At 38.6% G+C, this 22,661-nt stretch overlaps 1 protein-coding gene and 2 pseudogenes across 2 annotated transcripts; all 3 read left to right on the top strand.

The window, feature by feature from the left end:
- The first annotated feature begins 793 nt into the window (after positions 1–793).
- Positions 794–6,636, top strand: LOC143858632 (cytokinin dehydrogenase 3-like; annotated as a pseudogene). Its single transcript, XR_013238987.1, has 5 exons — positions 794–1,423; positions 1,795–1,922; positions 2,628–2,891; positions 3,050–3,307; positions 6,250–6,636. The product of XR_013238987.1 is annotated as a cytokinin dehydrogenase 3-like (transcript).
- A 3,587-nt stretch (positions 6,637–10,223) lies between these two features.
- On the top strand, positions 10,224–14,890 carry LOC143858473 (cytokinin dehydrogenase 5-like). Its single transcript, XM_077369122.1, has 5 exons — positions 10,224–10,830; positions 11,189–11,316; positions 12,324–12,587; positions 12,926–13,188; positions 14,584–14,890. Exons 1-5 carry the CDS (start codon positions 10,224–10,226, stop codon positions 14,888–14,890), a joined length of 1,569 nt encoding a protein of 522 aa, XP_077225237.1.
- A 2,626-nt stretch (positions 14,891–17,516) lies between these two features.
- On the top strand, positions 17,517–19,138 carry LOC143858472 (cytokinin dehydrogenase 3-like; annotated as a pseudogene).
- The last annotated feature ends 3,523 nt before the right edge of the window (positions 19,139–22,661 follow it).

Below are 22,661 nucleotides of genomic sequence, written 5' to 3'. Positions count from 1 at the left end.
TATTGGCGGGCCGGGTGGACTTGCGGGTCCGGGTGACTTTTTGCCAGGTCTAGCATCTACAAGGGAGTGACCAAAATGGGGTGTCTACAGTTTCCCATCATTTCAATTCAATTTATTTTCAGATCAAAACTCAAAAACCGTCAACCGAATCGATGGGGTAAAAGTCTTAACTGTGACTGAACCAATGCCTAAAAAACCCGAACTGAACCGAACCAAACCAAACCAAAAGGCCCGATTCGTTTTATCGGTTTGGCAGGTTTTTAGTGCAGCCCAACTCCAATATATCAAATGACATTAATTGAGACATTGATGAAATTCCATCTCTCCAATTGGATTCATAGGTTAGTAAGGACAGGATATTGACCTAGAGCTCTTTCATATCTTGGCCGTTGGCTAATATAGACAGCCCAGATTCAGTTCAAACGTTTGATACTTGCACGAGCGCCATCTTAGTCAATGCAGACTTAGGGGACGTCCTCGTCTTCTTCCCGAACGTGTAGAAAGGAAGTGATAGATTTGACCTACCCTTTTACACTGCAAGTAGGTGGCCCGTGTAAGAAAAGGGCCGAATATATCATTTCCAGGTGGAGTAATTGGATATCAATTCTTACCCTTAAAATAAAACGCAGGCCCATTTGGATATTACCGGATTTTCAGGGATGACCATTGACCATGTAGGTACTAAAAAGTTAAAATCCCGTAAAAAAACAAGGATTCATTCACATCTTTCCATCCGCCAGCTTCAGTATAAATACCCCAATCTCACCTTCTCCTCCTCAACCCTCTCTCTCACTCTCTCTTTCCACAATGCCTAGGAGATGTTCCTTGACATTCTTCTTCCTTGCCACCTTTGTCATAAGCCCTTTGACCTCAGTAGTAGGGCAGCAAAGGCCATGGTCCACTATGTTGCCACAAGAGTTAGTAGAGCTTGACCTAGCCGCAAGGCTCCGATTCGATAAAAATGCCACAACCATGGCCTCGACGGACTTCGGTCATCTCACCCAAGTCCTCCCAGCAGCCGTCCTCTACCCATCATCGGTGCAAGACATCTCCACTCTCGTAAAATCCTCTTTCTCTTCTTATCTTCCATTCTCCATTGCCGCTAGGGGTCAAGCTCACTCCCTTAAAGGCCAGGCAATGGCCCACAACGGCGTTGTTATACAGATGGGATCCTTAAATCAGACCAATGAAATCAGAATCAATGTTTCATCTAGCCCGCCGGATTTTTATGCCGATGTGGGTGGCGAGCAGCTTTGGATTGATGTATTGATGGCCACCCTTAGACATGGGCTTTCAACCCCATCTTGGACCGACTACTTGTACCTATCCGTTGGTGGTACACTCTCTAATGCTGGAATTAGTGGCCAAACCTTTCTCCATGGACCGCAGATAAGCAACGTCTACGAACTCGATGTCGTAACAGGTATAAATTTCCATATTTCCATCCCTCCTGTTGAAGTATAAGTAATACCAACTCCATCCCTCCTGTTGTTTCGCTTGTATCAAAGTCATTTCCTTACGGCAGGTCCTGTGTTCAAAACTCAACTCCTCCTTGTTATTTAAAAATAAATAAATCCATATGTAGGGCCAAATTCACTTTGGAGGGAGTGATGAAATATAAACGATTGAATAAGACCAACTCCAATAGCTTAAGCTTCTGAAGTAAATTGGTTGTTTTCACAACCTCCATCAAATGCGAGTTCCAAGTTTTTTTTTTTTTTTTTTGAAGTTCCCATAAGCTATCAATGGACTTTGTGTTTTAGTGACTGTGAATTCATGCATGTACTGCAACAGGAAAAGGAAAGATTGTGACATGCTCCAAACAACACAACTCAAAGCTGTTCTATGCTGTTCTTGGTGGTCTTGGCCAGTTCGGGATTATCACTAGAGCTAGAATTGCACTCCATCCAGCGCCACAAAAGGTAATGACCTCTAAAATAAGATAAAATATAGCTGTTGATAACGTGTTAGTGTCATTACTAATTTCGGACAGAAATTTGTTTATTCGGATTAAGTTTTTTTCTTTCCATACCTAAGAGGGGAATCATATGATTATGCTTAATTTAGAGGATTATCATAAAAAATTGAAGGCATTTCACAGGCCGGCTGTTGCATGAGAGAGCAGTCACATAGGCTCACTATTCAACAGATTTTGTTTTATTCATTTAATTCATTTGACGTGGCTGCTCTCATCCGCAACATCCACCCGCGAGATGCCTTCTGTTATGGTACCTAGCAATTTTCTTTTAAAAAAAAGGAAATTTTAGAAATATTTTTCCTTTCCAAACTTTTCTAAAAAATCCTGCAATCCAAACAAGGCCCGAAGAGACACAACATGATCTGGATCATTCATCCAGTGGGCCCAGTTATTCAGATCTCCTTATCTAAGAAGGGGCTTTCATCGGATGAATCATTCTCCAAAAAGGTAGGCACATGGGATGAACGATTACTCTAGCAACTCCAAAGTAGGGCCCACCAGATAATCGGTCCAGATCATGATGGGTCACGGGTCTAATTAGAGTCTTACATAAGTTCATCTCATATTTTAAAGATCTATATAGTAATATAGCTATGAATAAATTCAGCTACATATTGATGTTGAATAAATGCATGGAATCGAATGGCAGGTGAAGTGGGCCCATTTGCTGTACAAAGACTTTTCGGCTTTTACTAGAGATCAAGAACATCTTATATCCTCGAATAATGGGGAGGGATTCGATTATGTAGAAGGGTCTCTTATTAGAGATGAGAGTGACTTAGATGATTGGAGGTCTTTTTTCTCAGAGAAGGACAAAGAGAAAATACGTTCTCTTTTAGCCACAAATCACTTGATTTATCATATAGAAGCCACAAAGTATTATGACAATGTCACAGCACCTACTGTTGATAAGGTATTTGATATTATTTAGTTGTAATGCCTTCAATTTTTCAAGGTGATTTGCAATAGACTGCCTAATTGTTTATCTTTTCCCTTTCTAATTTTGACCATATCCAATAAAATTAGAAGGTATTGAAAAGTCGTTTGAGTATAATTTGAGCATTTTTACAGAAAGTTGATTCGCTGCTTAAAGGATTAAGCTTCATTCCTGGGTTTGCCTTGAAGAACGACTCCTCATATGTAGGTTTCCTCAATCGAGTACACAATGGAGAGCTAAAGCTTCGCCGCAAGGGCCTTTGGGAGGTTCACCATCCATGGATGAATATCTTTGTACCCAAATCTAGAATTTCAGACTTTAATGAAGGGGTTTTCGAAAAAATCGAGAGAAACTCGACGACCAGTTTTCGTCTACCCCATGAGCCGAAACAAGTAAGTTATGTGAATTAATATACCAAAAAACTGGGGTTAGCAGAAGACTCTAAGGCTGCGTCTGGATTGTTGGAATCGCGAATCGGAATTGGCATCCTATTTCGATCATCCTAGAGAAAATTAGAATAAAAATTAATTCATAAAAATTCCATTCCGGGGAGAGGGGGGCAATGGATTTAGGGGTGCAACTCGATCTGGTCAAATTTTGGGAATTCGGGTTGAGCTTTTACCATAAAATTGGTTGGTCTCGTGTTGATTCCAATTTATTTATTTATTATCAAAAGCTCAAACCAACATGACCCAAGTTGCACCCCTAACGGAATTAGAATACCACTTCTTGGTGCCAAAAACTAATTCCGACATTTACCATTTTAATTCTGATGCCAATTTTGTCTTTAATTATTTTGTCCAATTTTTTAATGAAATGCCAGAATTGAGCAGTATCAGAATAGGCATCCTATTATGCCTATTTTCTGATATATTTTTTTGGTAGGTAAACTGGGATTGAAACTACAACCTCAAGGTTGAGATACAAAGCGTCAACTATTGAGATACAGGCTTATTCTGATACTTGATTCCAGCAATTCCAATGCACCCTGAGGGTCTGTTTGGATCGCCGGGATCAGGAATCGGTATCGGTATCACATGCCAATCCAATTCCAATTCCCCCGGTAAACGGATAATGATTCCAATTCTAGTGTTTGTGTAAGCCTTGGAATTTATATTGGGAATCAATCGTGATTCCCATTCTAGTGTTTGGTACCGTCTAGAGCAATGTTGGAATGGAATCAAATTTTCAACAATTATTTCAAATAATGTAGGAAACAATCTTAAAAAAATAACTTATTTCAACTCAACAAAATGAAACTTATAAAACTACAAATTTTAAAAGGGACTTGCCGCCTGTCTCTTTGTAAAAGAGATACTACTTTTAAAGAGCAACTTTTAAAAGGGAAGCTTCATTTTTTTCATGCTACAAGTCACTTTGAAAAAGGGATACTTCTTTTATCCATTCTTTACTGATGAGATTCTTGTGAAACTATTGTAATTGACTACATGTTGTATGTATTTCTATTCTGAACTTAAAATAAACAAGTCAGCTATTGGTGGGTGGTTTAGGTTGGGCATCCAATTTCTCTCTTGTGTGGTTTAGAGCCTTCTTTTTATATCTCTCTTTCATTCCTCTAATCTTCCATGTTATGGATAGAATAAATTAGATGCTACAGATAGTGCTCCGTGCTTTTACTCTTGAAACAAAAGGGAGGCTGCCAATATCAAAACGAGGAGTGCAATCTAAAAAGATTTAATTACATGGTGTTTTCTGTTTTGGCGTTATAAAGCATTATCTGATCTTCCTAGGAAATTTGTCGTGTGCAATTTTTGTACATGATAACTACCTGATCAAGATCCACCCGTTGATCCATAAATAGATCACAGCACATCCCTGCTCATAATAGCAATAAAAGCAGCTCACTCTGTTTTTTGTCCAGAAACGCGGGGGGGGGGGGGGGGAGTTGTACCTGTTAGGCCTAAAATCGGTAATAGGTACGGCAGTGACATAAGGGCTGAGCTGGATGACTAGAGGAACCGAAGTGAAGGAGTCGAGTTCGGCGGGATTGAAATGAAGTGGCTGTGTTCTGCACAGGAACAAACGAGGTCAGAAGACCAACCTGGGTGTTACTCCGGACAGGCCCTTCGACACTCAAGTTAGTATATGAGCAGGAGTGCAGAGCTAGTTTAAGAGTTTTTGGAGGAGAGGAAGGATATTACCTCTGGTTTGAACTTTGAACCCCCTTTTATAGGGGGAAACTCGATGACGTAAGATGACCTACGCCAGGACAGGTGTAGGCCTGCGATAGGCTTGAGTTTACCTACTCCAGGACAAGTGTAGGCCAGTGATAGGCTTAAGTTCACCTACTCCAGGACAGGTGTCGGCCAGTGATAGGCTTAAGTTCACCTACTCTAGAACAGGTGTCGGCCAGTGATAAGCTTGAGTTTTTACACTCCATCAATACCCATATCTGGGTTTCATAGGATCGAAAAACCACTCTCTCTTGCGTTTTGGAATCGGAGGGGAGTTTCATAGGATTGAAAAATCAGGGCTCGAGCTGGGTTCTGGAGGTGGATTTTACAGGGTGAGAGAGAGAGAGAGAGAGAGAGAGAGAGAGAGAGAGAGAGAGAGAGAGAGCTTCATACCTGGTAACTTGGATTTGCATAGCAAGCCGGCGTGGAGAGATCCGGGTTGATTTGCAGAGACGAAGAAATAGAGGAGAAGAGATGAGATTTAACGCCTATTTTTTCGAGCCTAAATCGTGTGGAGATTAAACACCTAATTTTTCTCTCATTTCCGGGAATCAGAATACCACCCCTTGAGGCGGGTATCAAAACGCACCTTATATTCCCACGTTAATTCTGGTGGGAGTCAAATATTCTTTCCCATTCCATTTAGTAAATGCAACCAAACGACTGAATCGTCCAAACCGGTATCGGTGGTATCGATTACCGATTCCAGCGATCCAAACGCACCCTAAGGGTTTATAGGATTACCTGTAAAAACTATTTGCATATAATTTTAAATGCAACTTTTTTTGTAGTTAAATATGATTATTTACGTGCTAATACTTAAAGAAATGGTATCGTTAATGGCTTAAGAGGTCTTAATGCCCTACTTGAAAATAAGCTTAAATATTTTATTTTTTTAAAGGAAATGATATTAGCACAACAATGTTTTAATAATTGTAGGACTGAGCTTATCTTTTCTTTTTTTAATTGGCTTGTGAGAGCTTTTTGGTAACTGTAATAACCTTTCAATAGCTCTTTAAATAGTAAAATATCAAAACATGGTTGTGTTGATATCATTTCCCTAAAAAATAAGTAAGGACCAATTCTGGTGGTATTCTATATAATTAGGGGCCATAAATTTTAACAAATATGTATTGCAGGTGGGATGAGAGGATGTCAGCGGTTATTCCCGAAGAAGATGTTTTCTACAATGTATTATTCTTGCGGGCAGCCAAGAACGATTGGGAGTACCTCGAGGATCAAAATAAAAAGATATTAAGTTTTTGTGTTAAGGCAGGGATCAAGGCTAAGGAGTATTTACCTCATTACACAACCAAGAAAGGGTGGAAGGATCATTTTGGACCAAAATGGAGCAAGTTTGTAGAGAAGAAAAGGAGCTTTGATCCAAAGGGACTCTTGTCTCCCGGCCAAAAGATTTTCACATCCATGCCTTGGCAAAGGAAGTAACTAAACTCTACCATTGTATGAGAAGCGGCCATTGAGTTTTAGTTGAAATTTAATAAATATCGTTACAATATGTGAAAAAAGGAGTGGCAAAGAAATATGAGTTTGATATGAATGATTGATGCATGAACTTACCTATTTTGAGTAGCTGGCAATGGAATGTTGATGATTTAACAGGGTATCAGCTCCCAATGCATACTGTTCCTTGTCAATTTCGGAAAACTAATTTTACAGCCCCTCTTTTTTTCGATAGGTAAGTTGGGGTTTGGCGGAGACCCCCTACGGGTTTATTAGAATGAGAAAGATGATACAATCAGCATACAAACACTAACCCTATCACATGAATAGGGATTCATACCAAGAGAACAACAACAAGACCTATCCTTAGAAGCGGTATTTAAGGGAAAGAGGAAGCACAAAGAATCTCAAGAACTCCTAATAATCAAAGGAGTCTATCATCATCTGACTCAACTTCCTAGCTCTCTGTCTCTTTCGCAAATTCTGGTGGTTCTTTGTTGCCCCTCTTTTCCAGGCTAGAAGTGTCACCCCATATGAATGAAATGAATAGGGCAAGTTCGGCTATTAGGTGGCTCTCCTCTCCCTGAAGTGCCAGTGTGATCCCCCCCCCCCCCCCCCCCCCCCCCCCACACACACACACACACACACACGAGAGAGAGAGATCATATGGTCCCCAAGAGGGTATGCTTGTGGAGGAGGCACGTTATCAAGGGCCTCTTCCTTTGTTCCACTTAAACGTGCATGCCAAAGCAGGCATTGACTATTGTTAATGAATACGAGAGAACTGGTGCCTATTATCAAAACTTGGCTGTACCTCTATCAGTTGCCTTAAATAAAGGGTAATGATATCAACTCAACCATTCGTTAATAATTACACAAACATCACTTGTCATTTCTTTTTTAATTGGTTGGTAAGAGCTTTTTGGGAAAGGTAATAACCTTGATAGCTCTTTTCACAATAAAAGACCAGATGGTTTGGTGCAATTATAAAAACATGGTTGTGCTGATATCCCAAAATTGAGAAACGTTTGAGAAGAGACTACAAAGAAGAGAGAGCACACGGATGCATGAAGAAGTGCTTTCAAGAGGGATCTGATTAGGGTTTCTCTTTCTTCTCTTCTATTTTAAATCATTCGATTGATTTTTATTTTTTTAAGTTTTATTTCATTTGATAAGTTTGATCAGTAGATTAGAAATAGGAGAAATTATATGGTGGACGCCATTTACATATAAAGGGCGGAGAGAGAAAAAATCAATGTGCCACATTGATTTTTAATGAAGGTAAAAGTCAAAAAAAGGTTGTTTGACCTGGATCAAAAATCAAGGGGGAGGGTTTTTTCTCTCTCTGCCCTTGTTGTTTGACGGTCGGCCACCATATAAAAACTCTAGAAATAGTTACTGTGATGTGTTAACATGATTTGAAAATTTTGTATCCTTACATGAAATTCCCGAGTAGGACTAGGTCGCTCTAGACCAATGCCGGAATGGACAAAAATGGGCAAGAAATAGGTCACAATGGACCAATGCCGAAATAGGCAAAAATGGGCCTCGATGGTGCTAGGATCACTTTCCTTTTTTAGAAGATTTTAATTAAGATAGATTAACATATTGCACTAGATTTCTATTTTCTTATTTCCTATTCTGCTGATCTATGTTTCCTTATTTTGCTTCCCTTAATTTCTATATAATGTAGATGCCGTATGGCTATTTAGCAATGAATAATCAAATTTAGTACAGTTTTCATCTTGGAGGCCGAGTTTCCTCGAATTAACTCATTGGAGGCTTGAGTTTTCCTCAATTTAACTCATTCTTTCCCTTTTTTCTATCTTCTTCTTCCCTATTTTCCTTTCTGATAGAACTCCTATCAGATGGGCAAGACATCATGGATTGTTTTTTGTTACCGATCCTCATGGAATTGGGAATTCTCTTTCAAGCACGCACTTCAAACGAAATGAAAAGGAGTCAGGCAAGCACCTTAAGAAAGGTACCTCAACTAAAATAGGAGAATCAAATAAGAAAGCAATTGAGAGAAGAAAAAAAAATAGAGAGATGAGGGTCGGCTTGTGATCCTTAGACATTTGGACAGTGTAAAGAAATTTTGGGGTGTACACATCAAATTTTAGGGGTTGTATTTTGTAATAGACAAGATTGGTTGTAGAAAAAATCAAGGGAGCAACTAAAATGCAAGGAAAAGGATGAGAAATTAGAATGGAGGAGGCGCACAGATCAATTTTGCGTAGTTGTTTTTCAAAGGACAAAGATGAGTAGTGTGGTGAATAGAAATTGAGGGTGCTGATTTCACTCCTTCAAAGCCTCTCAATATACAGCACCCCCAACATTCGAAAGGGGGGATGACTTTCACTGTGAAAGCTAGGATCTTTCCAATCATAGCTGCTGCAGAATTTTTGGGGTTGAAAATTCGGCAGAAGAGGTCACGACCCTTGAAGATTTAATAAAAAAAAGATTGTGTGGGTCAGTGATGATTTTCAAAGAAAAACCTAGTTTGCCCTCTAAAGCACTAGAACTGAGATGGAAAACAAGAGCAAAATTGTTCTTAATGGGAGGGCACAACAGTAACCCAACTATGGCGGACGGCCGGATCGGCCATGGAGAAAAGGAAAAGCTAGGCTTCTTGTCAGCCCTGGATGGGTGGCATAAACATAGAATCCCAAATCTTGAATAAATACAATCAATCCCAAAGTGTCCATAGATAGAGTACTTATGGGGATAAACATAGAATGAAATCTTGACAATTATGTATAAAAGGCAACAATACTAATCACATCTACTTTCCTATTCTATAGAAACAAATCTACTTTCCTAATCTCTAAGATATCCTCTTCTAATCTACTTGCTTAATCGACCAACACAATGATCTGACGATGATATCTCATCCTAATCCAACGGTGAGATCTCACATATTCTAACAAACACTACAAGCAGGTGGCCCGTGTAAGAAAAAGGGCCGATATATCATTCCACATTAGAAATAGGATATCCATTCTTCCCCTTAAAATAAAAGGCAGGACTATTTGAATATTACGGGATTTTCAGGGATAATAAGCATTTATTTAACCATGAAGGGACTAATCAGATAAAATCCCTTAAAAATCACAAAAAGATTTCAAATCGTTTCTAAATTAAAAAGATTTCAAATCATTTCCAAATTAAAAGGATTTACCCTGTGCAAATCTCATTCATATCTTTCCTTCCACCACCTTCTCTATAAATACCCCAATCTCACTATCTCCTCTTCAACCCTCTCTCTCACTCTGATGCAGCTGTTAACGTGGAGGATGACTTTCAGTGATTTTATTCCCTAATTTTCTTTCTATCCTTTGCATGCACGTTACTGCTATTTAGAGAGTTTTAAAGTTTAGAAACTTATGTTTTTTATTAAAAGTCAGAGAGGTATCTTTACATTTCTTTGTTGGGTATTATTAGAATGTTTTTTAGGATTCTTGTATTGGTTATTAAGAAACGGATGACTAGTGAATGAGTTGATTATTATGGAATAAGAAAATTTACAGTTCTTGAAAACTTGCTTGAAGCATCTTCTCTTGTTGTCTCAGTTTTTTTTTCAAACCGTAGACTTTGAGACCGAATTGTCGAATCTTTCATCTTCTACTGCCTTACACTCTCTCTTTCCACAATGCCTAGGAGATTTTCCTTGTCATTCTTCTTCATTGCCACCTTTGTCATAAGCCCTTTTATCTCAGTAGTAGGGCAGCAAAGGCCATGGTTGCCACAAGAGTTACAAGAGCTTGACCTAGCCGAAAGGCTCCGATTAGATAAAAATGCCACAACCATGGCCTCGACTGACTACGGTCATCTCATCCAAGTCCTCCCAACAGCCGTCCTCTACCCATCATCAGTGCAAGACATCACCGATCTCGTAAAATCCTCTTTCTCTTCTCATCTTCCATTCTCCATTGCCGCTAGGGGTCAAGCTCACTCCCTTAAAGGCCAGGCAATGGCCCACAATGGCGTTGTTATACAGATGGGATCCTTAAATCAGACCCATGAAATCAGAATCAATGTTTCATCTAGCCCGCCGGATTTTTATGCCGATGTGGGTGGCGAGCAGCTTTGGATTGATGTATTGATGGCCACCCTTAGACATGGGCTTTCACCCCCATCTTGGACCGACTACTTGTACCTATCCGTTGGTGGTACACTCTCTAATGCTGGAATTAGTGGCCAAACCTTTCTCCATGGACCACAGATAAGCAACGTCTACGAACTCGATGTCGTAACAGGTATAAATCTCCATATTTCCATCCCTCCTGTTGAGGTATAACACCAACTCCAACAGCTTAAGCTTTTGGAGTAATTGGCTGTTTTTCATGGTATCAGAGTTTCCTTGCGGTAGGTCTTGTGTACAAAACTCAACTACGCATTGATATTAAAAAAAATCCACATGTATGCCAAACCCACACATGACGGAGAGATGAAATATAAACGATTGAATAGCTAAAGCTTCTGAAGTAATTGGTTGTTTTCACAACCTCCATCTAATGCGAGTCCCAAGTTTTATTTTTTATTTTTGAAGTTCCCATAAGCTATCAATGGACTTTGTGTTTTAGTGACTGCGAATTCGTGAATGTACTGCAACAGGAAAAGGAGAGATTGTGACATGCTCCAAACAACTCAACTCAGAGCTGTTCTATGCTGTTCTTGGTGGTCTTGGCCAGTTCGGGATTATCACTAGAGCTAGAATTGCACTCCATCCAGCGCCACAAAAGGTAATGAACTGTAAAATAAGATAAAATAGCTGTTGGTAAAGTGTAGTGTCATTACTTTTTACCAAAATATCATGTCCCTTTGCCAAACATGCAAGCAAAAATTGACATAGATTAGAATTGCAATGTGAGATGCACACTTTAAAGAGGGGAATTATATGATTATAGTTAATTTAGAGGAATACAACTCAAGTTAACTCAACTAAGCCTTTGTCCCGAACTAGCTTGGGTTGGCTAATGAATCCTTTAGAAAAATTTCATGAAGAAGGTAAGAGGATCTACTCAGCTCAAATTGACTAAGTCTAATTATGACACTAGTTGGGTTCATCTACATGGATCATTTTCTTCCATTCTATCCTATCTAACGTTAATTTAGAGAAATATCATTAAAAATTAACACGCATAAGGCATTTCACAGGCCAACTGTTGCATGAGAAAGTGGACACATAGGCTCACTTTTCAACAGATTTTATCTTATTCATTTAATTCATTTGAGGTGGCTGCTCTCATGCACAACAACCGGCCCGTGAGATGCCATATGCAATAGTACCTAGCAATTTCCTTTTATAAAAGGAAATTTTAGAAATATTTTTCCTTTCCAAACTTTTTCCAAAAAATTCCTGCAATCAAAACAAGGCCCCAAGAGACACAACACGATCTGCATCATTCATCCAGTGGGCCCATTTATTCAGATTCTCTTATCTTCCATCAAATGAATCATTCTCCAAAAAGGTAGGCACATGGGATGAACGATTCCTCTAACAACTCCAGAGTAGGGCCCACCAGATAACCGGTCCAGATCATGATGGGTCACGGGTCTAATTAGAGTCTTACGTTCATCTCATATTTTATAAATTCATAATTAGCCATATAGCTATGAATAAATTCAGCTACATTTTTTTTTTTTTAGAAGGTAAAAGGTGGTTGAAAGGTAACATGAACCAACCCTATTCAATTAAATTGATCATCTACATATTGATGTTGAATAAATGCATGGAATCGAATGGCAGGTGAAGTGGACCCAACTGCTGTACGAAGACTTTTCGGCTTTTACTAGAGATCAAGAATATCTTATATCCTTGAATAATGGGAAGGGATTCGATTATGTGGAAGGGTCTCTTATTAGAGATGAGAGTGACTTAGATGAATGGAGCTCTTCTTTCTCAGAGAAGGACAGAGAGAAAATCCGTTCTCTTTTAGACAAAAATCACTTGATTTATCATATAGAAGCCGCAAAGTACTATGACAATGTCACAGCACCTATTGTTGATAAGGTATTTGATATTATTTAGTTGTAATGCCTTAATTTTTTCAGGGTAATTTGCAATAGCCTGCCTAGTAGTTTATCTTTTCCCTTTCTAATTTTGACTATATCCAATAAATGGGAATCGCTAGCATCCATCGCAAAAGGCATTTCGCGGCTGGTTTGTCGCATGTAAGACCAGCCACCTCATGAATGGAGACAAAAGTTGTTGTCTTCATTTAGGAGGTGGCTGGTCAGACATGCGACAGATCAGCAGCGAAATCCCTTTTGCGATAGACCCTACAAATCCCCCAATAAAATTAGAAGGTATTGAAAAGTCGTTTGAGTATAATTTGAGCATTTTTACAGGAAGTTGATTCGCTGCTTGAAGGATTAAGCTTCATTCCTGGTTTATCCTTGAAGAGCGACACCTCGTATGTAGGTTTCCTCAATCGAGTACACGATGCAGAGCTAAAACTTCGCCGCATGGGCCTTTGGGAAGTTCACCATCCATGGTTGAATATCTTGGTAGCCAAATCTAGAATTTCAGACTTTAATGAAGAGGTTTTCAAGAATTTCGAGAGAAAGCCGACGACAGGACTAGTTTTCATCTACCCCATGAGCCGAAACAAGTAAGTTTATGTGAATTAATATACCAAAGAAATGGAGTTAACAGAAGACTCTCCTATTTCGATTATCCTAGAGAAAATTAAAATAGAAAACAATTCATGAAAAATCTAATAAAAATTCCAACTCAATCCGGTCACATTTTTGAATTTGGGTTGAGCTCTTACCATAAAATTGGTTGGGTTCGTGTTGATTCCAATGTGTGTGTGTGTGTCTATATATATATATATATATATATATATATATATATATATATATATATATATATATATATAGAGGAAAGTGTTTCTAGTCCGGCCGACTAGAGATCATTCTCTAGTCCGCCGCCCAAAAACACATGGGTCCCACATATTTGGGTGATGCAAAGCATTCATTTGATGGGCCCTGACATAGAGACGGTGTCTACAAGAAATTAGCTTCATAGGATCATTCCAACCCTATGATTTGTGGAGCTTAAAATGGACGGCTATAAACTGCCACAAATCTGTCCATTTTTTAACTCCACAAATCGAAGGGTTAAGAAGATCCTATGAAGCTGAATTTTTGTGGACATCCTATCTATGATGAGGCCTATCAAATGAATGCTTTAGATCACCCAAATATGTGGGACCCATGTGTTTTTGGGTGGCGGACTAAAGAATGATCTCTAGTCGGCCGGACTAGAAACACTTTCCTTATATATATATATATATATATATATATATATATGAGAAAACGGTTCCTACACACATGTGTAGATAAGTTATCTACACACTAGCTTAAAATACAGTGGGGGCCACATTATTTGGGTGATCCAAACCATTCAATTTTAAGGCCTTCACATAGATAGAGTGTCCACAAAAAATCAGATCCATAGGATCATCCTAACCATTCGAACTGTGGAGGCAAAAATTGGACTAATTTGTGAAGGTTTAAAGACATCCATTTTACCTCCACAAATCGTAGGGTTGGGATGATCCTATGGATCTGATTTTTTGTAGACACCCTATCTATGTGAGGGCCTATCAAATGGATGGCTTGGATCATCCAAACAATGTGGGCCCCTTATGTTTTTAAGCGCCACCTCATATAAGCTATATGAGGTGACACCTTAGGAACTCTATTCTCTATATATATATATATATATTATCAAAAGCTCAAACCAACACGACCCAAGTTGCACCCCTACGGAATTAGAATACCACTTGTTGGTGCCAGAAACTAATTCCGACATTTACCATTTTAATTCTTCCATGATGTAAATTTTGTCCTTAATTATTTTGTTCATCTTTTTAACGAAATGCCAGAATTGAGCAGTATCAGAACAGTCATCCTATTATGCCTATTTTCTCATATATTTTTTTTGGTAGGTAAACTGGGATTGAAACTACAACCTCAAGGTTAACAAATATGTATTGCAGGTGGGATGAGAGGATGTCAGCTGTTATTCCCGAAGAAGATGTTTTCTACAACGTATTTTTCTTGCGGGCAGCTAAGAACGATTGGGAGTACCTCGAGGATCAAAATAAAAAGATATTAAGTTTTTGTGTTAAAGCAGGGATCAAGTTTAAGCAGTATTTACCTCATTACACAACCAACAACGAGTGGGTGGATCATTTTGGACATAAATGGAACAAGTTTGTAGAGAGGAAAAAGAGCTTTGATCCAAAGGGACTCTTGTCTCCCGGCCAAAAGATTTTTACTTTCATGCCTTCGCAAAGGAAGTAACTGAACTCTACCATTGTATGAGAATCGGCCATTGAGTTTTAATTGAAATTTAATAAATTTCTTTACAATATGTGAAAAAAGGATTGATGCATGAACTTACCTTGTTTGAAGAACATTTTTAAAAAGGTACCTAGACTGAAATAGGAGAATGAAATTGAGAGAACAAAAAAAAAAAAAGAGAGACGAGCGTCAACTTGTGATCCTTAGACATTTGGACAGTGCAAAGAAATTTTGGGGGTCTACACATAAAATTTTAGGGGTTGTATTTTGTAATAGACAAGATTGGTTGTAGAAAAAATCAAGGGAGCAACTAAAATGCAAGGAAAAGGATGAGAAATTAGAATGGACGAGGCGCACAGATCAATTTTGGGTAGTTATTTTTCAAAGAACAAAGATAAGTGGTGTGGTGAATCGAAATTGAGGTGCTGATTTCACTCCTTTCCTTCTTCTTATCCCCTACGTATCAAGATATTAAGGCAGCACAGACATGTGTCTTTTCGGGCACTTTAAAAGCCCCTTAATATAGAGCACCCCCAACATTCGAAAGGAGGGATGACTTACACTGTGAAAGCTAGGATCTTTCCAATCATAGTTGCTGCAGAATTTTTGGCGGATGAAAATTCGGCAGAAGAGGTCCACGACCCTTGAAGATTTAATAAAAAAAGATTGTGTGGGTCAGTGATGATTTTCAGAAAAAGCACCTAGTTTGCCCTGTAAAGCACTAGAACTGGCCCTGGATGGGTGGCATAAACATAGAATCCCAAATCTTGAATAAATACAATCAATCCCATAGTGTCCATATATAGAGTACTTATGGGGATAAACATAGAATGAAATCTTGACAATTATATAGAAAAGGCAACAATACTAATCACATCTACTTTCCTAATCTCTAAGATTTCCTCTTCTAATCTACTTGCCTAATCCAGCACAATGATCTGACGATGATATCTCATCCTAATCCAACAGGGAGATCTCACATATTCTAACAAACACTACAAGCAGGTGGCTCATGTAAGAAAAAGGGCCGATATATCATTTCCACATTAGAAATAGGATATCCATTCTTCCCCTTAAAATAAAAGGCAGGACTATTTGAATATTACGGGATTTTCAGGGATAATAAGCATTTATTTAACCATGAAGGGACTAATCAGATAAAATCCCTTAAAAATCACAAAAAGATTTCAAATCTTTTGTCTCCACACCTCTTTCCTCTGTCTAATCCAATCTATTGCCCAGAACATTGGTAATGACACCCCTTTCCATTTCAAATGTTTCCAATTTTCCATTAAAAATTTTAAAGTGCCTAATTTTCCTGAAAATATCTCCTCCATCTCTTTGTGGATGAACCCAAATTTGATACCAACACTCCTAAGAAAATCCTACCATTCATAATTGTTGAGATTTGAAGCTAGCCTTTGTAGTCGCTTTCTTCTTTATTTTTATTTCTCTAAATTATTCCTCTTTTTAGTTGTGGTGCTTCATTTATTTTGAAGCGCGTGCCTGTAAAGGAATTTTAATTTCATGAGGATCGGTAATGTCTTGTCCATCGAGGGCGTTTCTTGCCCATTCCGGCATTGGTCCATTGTGACCCATTTCTTGCCCATTCCGGCATTGGTCTATTTTGACTTATTTCTTGGCCATTCTAGCATTGGTCCATAGTGACCCAATTCTTGCCCATTCCGGCATTGGTCCATAGTGACTCATTTCTACTCGCCCATCAAGGCTTGAGTATCATCTAGTCCCATCGAGGCTATGATCTATTGGCTTTTAAGCCCTCTTCGTGACACACCAACAAGCGGCATCTTCTTCGGCAACCATCATCAATGATCATTGGCAGCAACATCCATCTTCATCAAAGGATCATCGTCATCGACTTTTGGAAGTGTGCATCAAATCAGTTGATTTTGATTACATTTGTAATTTGGGGAATTCTATTGTATCGGGAATTGTTTTTATTATTGTCAAAAGTATATTGATTTTCAATCCATATACGTTTGAGGGGGCATGTTAGAATATGTGGGATCCAACAACTGGATTGGGTTAAGATCTCACTGTTGGATCATCTTGGAGACAGATTGGGTAAGTTGGCTAAATGAAGCAACTAGATAAATTAGCCAAGTGGATTAGAAGAGGCAAGCAAGGGAGATTAGGTAGATTTGATTAGGATTTTTCCTTCTATAATTATCTTAATTCCATTCCATGTTTATCAAATGTATATCGATTTTCAATCCATATACATTTGAGGGGGCATGTTAGAAGAATATGTGGGATCCAACAGTTGGATTGGGTTAAGATCTCACCGTTTGATCATCTTGGAGGTAGATTGGGTAAGTTGGCTAAATGAAGCAACTAGATAAATTAGCCAAGTGGATTAGAAGAGGCAAGCAAGAGAGATTAGGAAAATAGATTTGATTAGGATTATTTCCTTCTATAATTATCTTAATTTCATTCCATGTTTATCATGTAAATGCTCTATGTAAGCACACCTTGAGATTGTTGTAAAGGACCCAAGTTTAGTGAAAATCTTCTCTAAATGTTACATGATAACATGCTATCTTTTATACTTTAACACTCCCCTGCATGTGTGGCCCACTTAAATTTTACTCTCTCTCTTTCCACAATGCCTAGGAGATGTTCCTTGTCATTCTTCTTCATTGCCACCTTTGTCATAAGCCCTTTGATCTCAGTAGTAGGGCAGCAAAGGCCATGGTTGCCACAAGAGTTACTAGAGCTTGACCTAGCCGCAAGGCTCCGATTCGATAAAAATGCCACAACCATGGCCTCGACTGACGGCTGTCATCTCATCCAAGTCCTCCCAGCAGCCGTCCTATACCCATCATCGGTGCAAGACATCACCGCCCTCGTAAAATCCTCTCTCTTCTAATCTTCCATTCTCCATTGCTGCTAGGGGTCATGCTCACTCCCTTAACGGCCAGGCAATGGCCCACAACGGCGCTGTTTTACCGATGGGATCCTTAAATCAGACCCGTGAAATCAGAATCAATGTTTCATCTAGCCCGCCGGATTTTTATGCCAATGTGGGCAGCGAGCAGCTTTGGATTGATCTATTGATGGCCACCCTTAGACATGGGCTTTCACGCCCATCTTGGACCGACTACTTGTACCTATCCGTTGGTGGTACACTCTCTAGTGCTGGAATATTTAGTGGCCAAACCTTTCTCCATGGTCCGCAGATTAGCAATGTTTACGAACTGGATGTCATAACAGGTATAAATTTCCATCCCTCCTGTTGAAGTATAAATAACACCAGCTCCAACAGCTTAAGCTTTTGGAGTAATTGGTTGTTTCACATAGTATCAGAGTTATTGACCTGCGGCAGGTCCTGTGTTCAAAAATCAACAACTCCTTGATATTAAAAAAATCCACATATAGGCTCAAACCCACACATGACAGAGTGATGAAATATAAATGATTGAATAGCAAAAGCTTCTGAAGTAATTGGTTGTTCTCACAACCTCCATCTAATGTGAGTCCCAAGTTTTATTTTTATTTTTATACAACTCGCTGTTTCAAAAAAAAAAAAATTTAAATGCAACTGTTTTTGTAGTTAAATATGATTATTTGCATGCTAATACTTAAAAGAAATTGTATAGTTAATGGCTTAAGAGGTCTTAATGCCCTACTTGAAAATAAGCTTAAATTTTTTTTTTTTAAAAAAAAAAAAACGGAAATGATATCAGCACAACAATGTTTTAATTAGTGCACAGACTGATCTTGTCTTTTCTTTTTTAATTGGCTTGTGAGAGCTTTTTGGTAACTGTAATAAACTTTCGACAGCTCTTTAAATACGAAAATATCAAAACATGGTTGTGTTGATATCATTTCCCTAAAAAAAATTATTTACAAGTAAGGAGCAATTTTGGTGGTATTCTATATAATTAGGGGCCATAAATTTTAACAAATATGTGTTGCAGGTGGGATGAGAGGATGTCAGCTGTCATTCCCGAAGAAGATGTTTTCTACAAGGTATATTTCTTGCGGGCAGCTAAGAACGATTGGGAGTACCTCGAGGATCAAAATAAAAAAATATTAAGTTTTTGTGTTGAAGCTGGGATCAAGTTTAAGCAGTATTTACCTCATTACACAACCAACAAAGAGTGGAAGGATCATTTTGGACCAAAATGGAACAAGATTGTAGACAGGAAAGAGAGCTTTGATCCAAAGGGACTCTTATCTCCCGGCCAAAAGATCTTCACTTTCATGCCTTGGCAAAGGAAGTAACTAAACTCTGCCATTGTATGAGAATCGGCCATTGAGTTTGAAATGAAAGATTGATGCATGAACTCACCTATTTTGAGTAGGCAATGGAATGTTGATGATTTAACAGGTAGTAGTGGGCCATTAGGGGCAAATTTATCAGCTCCCTATGCATAGTGTGTTCATTGTCAATTTCACAAAACTAATTTTGCAGCCCCTCTTTTTTTTCTTTTCTTTTTTTTTTGACAGGTAAGCTGGGGTTTGGCAGAGGATCCTACTGGTTTATTAGAATGAAAAAGATGATACAATCAGCATACAAACCCTAACCCTATCACATGAATAGGGATTCATACTAAGAGAACAACGACAAGACCTATCCTTAGAAGCAGTATCTAAGGAAAAGAGGAAGCACAAAGAATCTCAAGAACTCCTAATAACTAAGGGGGCCTATGATCCTCACTCAACTTACTAGCTCTCTTGCTCTTCCGTAAATTCTGGTGGATCTTTGCAGCCCCTCTTTTTCAGGCTAGAAGTATCACCTCATATGAATGATATGTAGAGGACAGGTTCGGCTATTAGATGCCTCTCCTCTCTTGAAAAAGAAGGGCCCTGAAGTGGCAGTGTGCGAAATTGCCTAGACAATCTCTTCCTAACACACACACATACATATGAGAGAGATTATATGGTGCCCGAGTGGGTATGCTTGTGGAGGAGGCACGGCCCTTGATATTTGATCCAACGACAGCACAGTTTTTAAGAGGCCCTTGTTATCAAGGGTGGTACGTCCTTTGTACCGTTTAAACGTCCATGCCCAATCACTAGGCAAGCAGTCATTGACTACTGTTAAAGAATATGAGACGAGTTGAACTGGTGCCTATTATCAAAACTTGGCTGTATCTTTATCATTTGCCTTAAATAAAGGGTAATGATATCAACGCAACCATTCGTTAATAATTGCACAAATGTCTCTTGTCATTTCCGTTTTAATTGGTTGTTAAGAGCTTTTTGGGAACAGTGATAACCCTTGATAGCTCTTTTCACAATAAACGACAAGATGGTTTGGTGCAAATATGAAAACATAGTTGTGCTGAAATCCATAAATTGAGGAACGTTTGAAAAGAGACTACAAAGAAGAGAGAGAGAGAGAGAGAGAGAGAGAGAGAGAGAGAGATCTTCTATTTTAAATCATTCGATTGTTAATTTGTTTGTTTGTTTTTGAAGTTTTGTTTCATCTGATAAGTTTGATCAGTATATTAGAGATAGTTACTGTGATCTGTTAACATGATTTGAAAATTTCGTAACCTCACAGGAGATTCCCGAATAGTCAGAGATAATTGGTGTAGTCTATTTACATGTTTGAAGAACATTATAATCTTTGACATTACTAATACATTTCAAGAAAACTTGTATTATACAGTGAGCTTTCTCTGTAACCAAATCTAGTTGATACTCTCTGAGTATATTCTACCCTTGCAAAACAAAAGTCAAAATTTAAAAAAAAGTAAACAATTTATGAGGGTTCAGGGCTCAATCTCTTGACACACCTCTAGTGAGCGAGGTCAAGGGATTGAGCCCATTTTGTGTTGTACTTCAGAATTAAAAAAATGATTTCTTGGGCCTCTGCTGCCTCCTATCTCAACAAAAGCAACATGTTTCTTTCTCCTTCATGTTTCGTGGGGCACATATGGTAGGCTGCTTGATTAGGGAGTTTTGTGCCTGGTAGTAAATCGATACATTTGGCAATTTCTTTGGAGCAAGATCTTCAAATTGATATAGCAGTCCTTTAGTCTCTTTTGGAAGCTGTTCTTTCAACAATTTCCCTTCAATCACCACTTTCCCAATTAGAACATAGATTTGTCCAGTCTCTTGACTTTCCTCTACTAGTTGATGTGAAGTGGAAGATTAGACACATCTGCCCTCTTACGTTTATGTCGAGCTACTTTCAATGGATTCAAGAATTTTTCTTTTTTTCCCCATCCTTTAAGTGTGAGTATTCATTTTTTCGTGATGGATGATTTTTTGATAAAACATCTACCTAAGAGCATATAACATGCATCCATGGGCATCACATCATACCACACTTATTCCTTATAATCTTTGCCAAGTGGGAAATTACCTAAGCATCTTGTACTAATACTATGTTCGTGGCCACCACACTCTCACATAAACATTTATAAATGGTCATGGTGCATATTTTTCTCCATAAAGCATCCCTTTTGAAATATGTTCTTTCAATGCTAATCCTTGTCTGACTCTTGCTTAGATGAGATGGGATCACACTCTACTTTTCACTTTTACCATCTAAATTAACATCCTCTTCGTCCTCACAATCCTCTTCATGAGCCCCATCACATTTTCATGTTCCTTTTGTTTAAAAACATTTCTCCATTGTGTTAGACGGTTGAACAATAAATGCCTACACTTGTAACCTTGCTGTTAACTGAAATTGCAGTCAAAAGAAGACAGATTTCAGGTTGATTATAGATGTGGAATAATCTTCATGATCTTGTAACAGTATGAAGTGGAAACATATTCTCTTGAAGCTTCTTCCTCCAATCCATATGCACAACCTGCAATAATCAAACGCACGTAGGACCTTTTCATTTTTTTTTTATTCCATTCAAAAACTGGCTTAGTTGAGTTGAGTTGAGTATTCATTCAAAAACTGCTCAAAAGTGAGGATTATGATCATATTTATAAGCCTTCAATGTAACTGTAATCCTAATGAGCAATACAAGTGAACAGTAGGCATGAACAATGTGAGTGAATAGAGCAAAATAGCGAAGCGGGCCCCATCTTTTAAGTGGCAAACTTTAACTGACGTATGCCCTGTCAATTAATTTCCAACAGCAGAGGGTTATGGTCCGATGTAGGTCGTGGCCGCACTCTTTGCAGTATGATTGGATATTCTTCCCCATTCTTTAGATACCAAAACTTGATCTAGCCTACACATAGTGATGTTTCCCTGATTATTGATCCATGTAAATCTTTCCCTTCTAGTGGGAGATCCACCAGCCCACTATCTTGAGGAAACACAAATAATTCTCCGTACTTCTTGTTATTCTTCCGACGCTACTTTTCTGACTGTATTAAAGTCACTGCCCACAACCTACAACCCCTCTCCAATTCTCGTAAATCTCCTTAAGCTCCACCCAAAAGCCACTCTGTTCCCTCACCCTTAGTAGTCCACAGACCGTTGTCATCCTCCAAGGGGTGGTTAGAATCGATAGATCCCCGCTGGTTACGAGTAATGATAGAGAAAACTCTTTCACCACAATCTCTGAGATATTAGATTTTGCTTCCTTCTAAATTGTGATAATACCTCCTGTCGTACCCCTCGCATCAAGCAATACCCATTTTCTGTTCCTCCTGCCCCATAGGTTCTTAATTAGAGTTTCTGTCACCCCCTCTATCTTCGATTCCACAACAACCATTATATCTGCTCCTCTGCTCCAAATAACTTCCTTAATTGTTTGCTTCTCTTCAGACCCAAGCCCCCGGATATTCCAAAAAATTATCGTCATCCTTCTTTCTGATTCTAATCCAT

This window comes from Tasmannia lanceolata, unplaced genomic scaffold, assembly GCF_043159265.1.
Source record: "Tasmannia lanceolata isolate RefF3 unplaced genomic scaffold, GAP_Taslan_0.1 ptg000026l, whole genome shotgun sequence".
NCBI classification, from domain to species: domain Eukaryota; kingdom Viridiplantae; phylum Streptophyta; class Magnoliopsida; order Canellales; family Winteraceae; genus Tasmannia; species Tasmannia lanceolata.
This window is presented reverse-complemented; position numbering and strand designations above follow the sequence as displayed.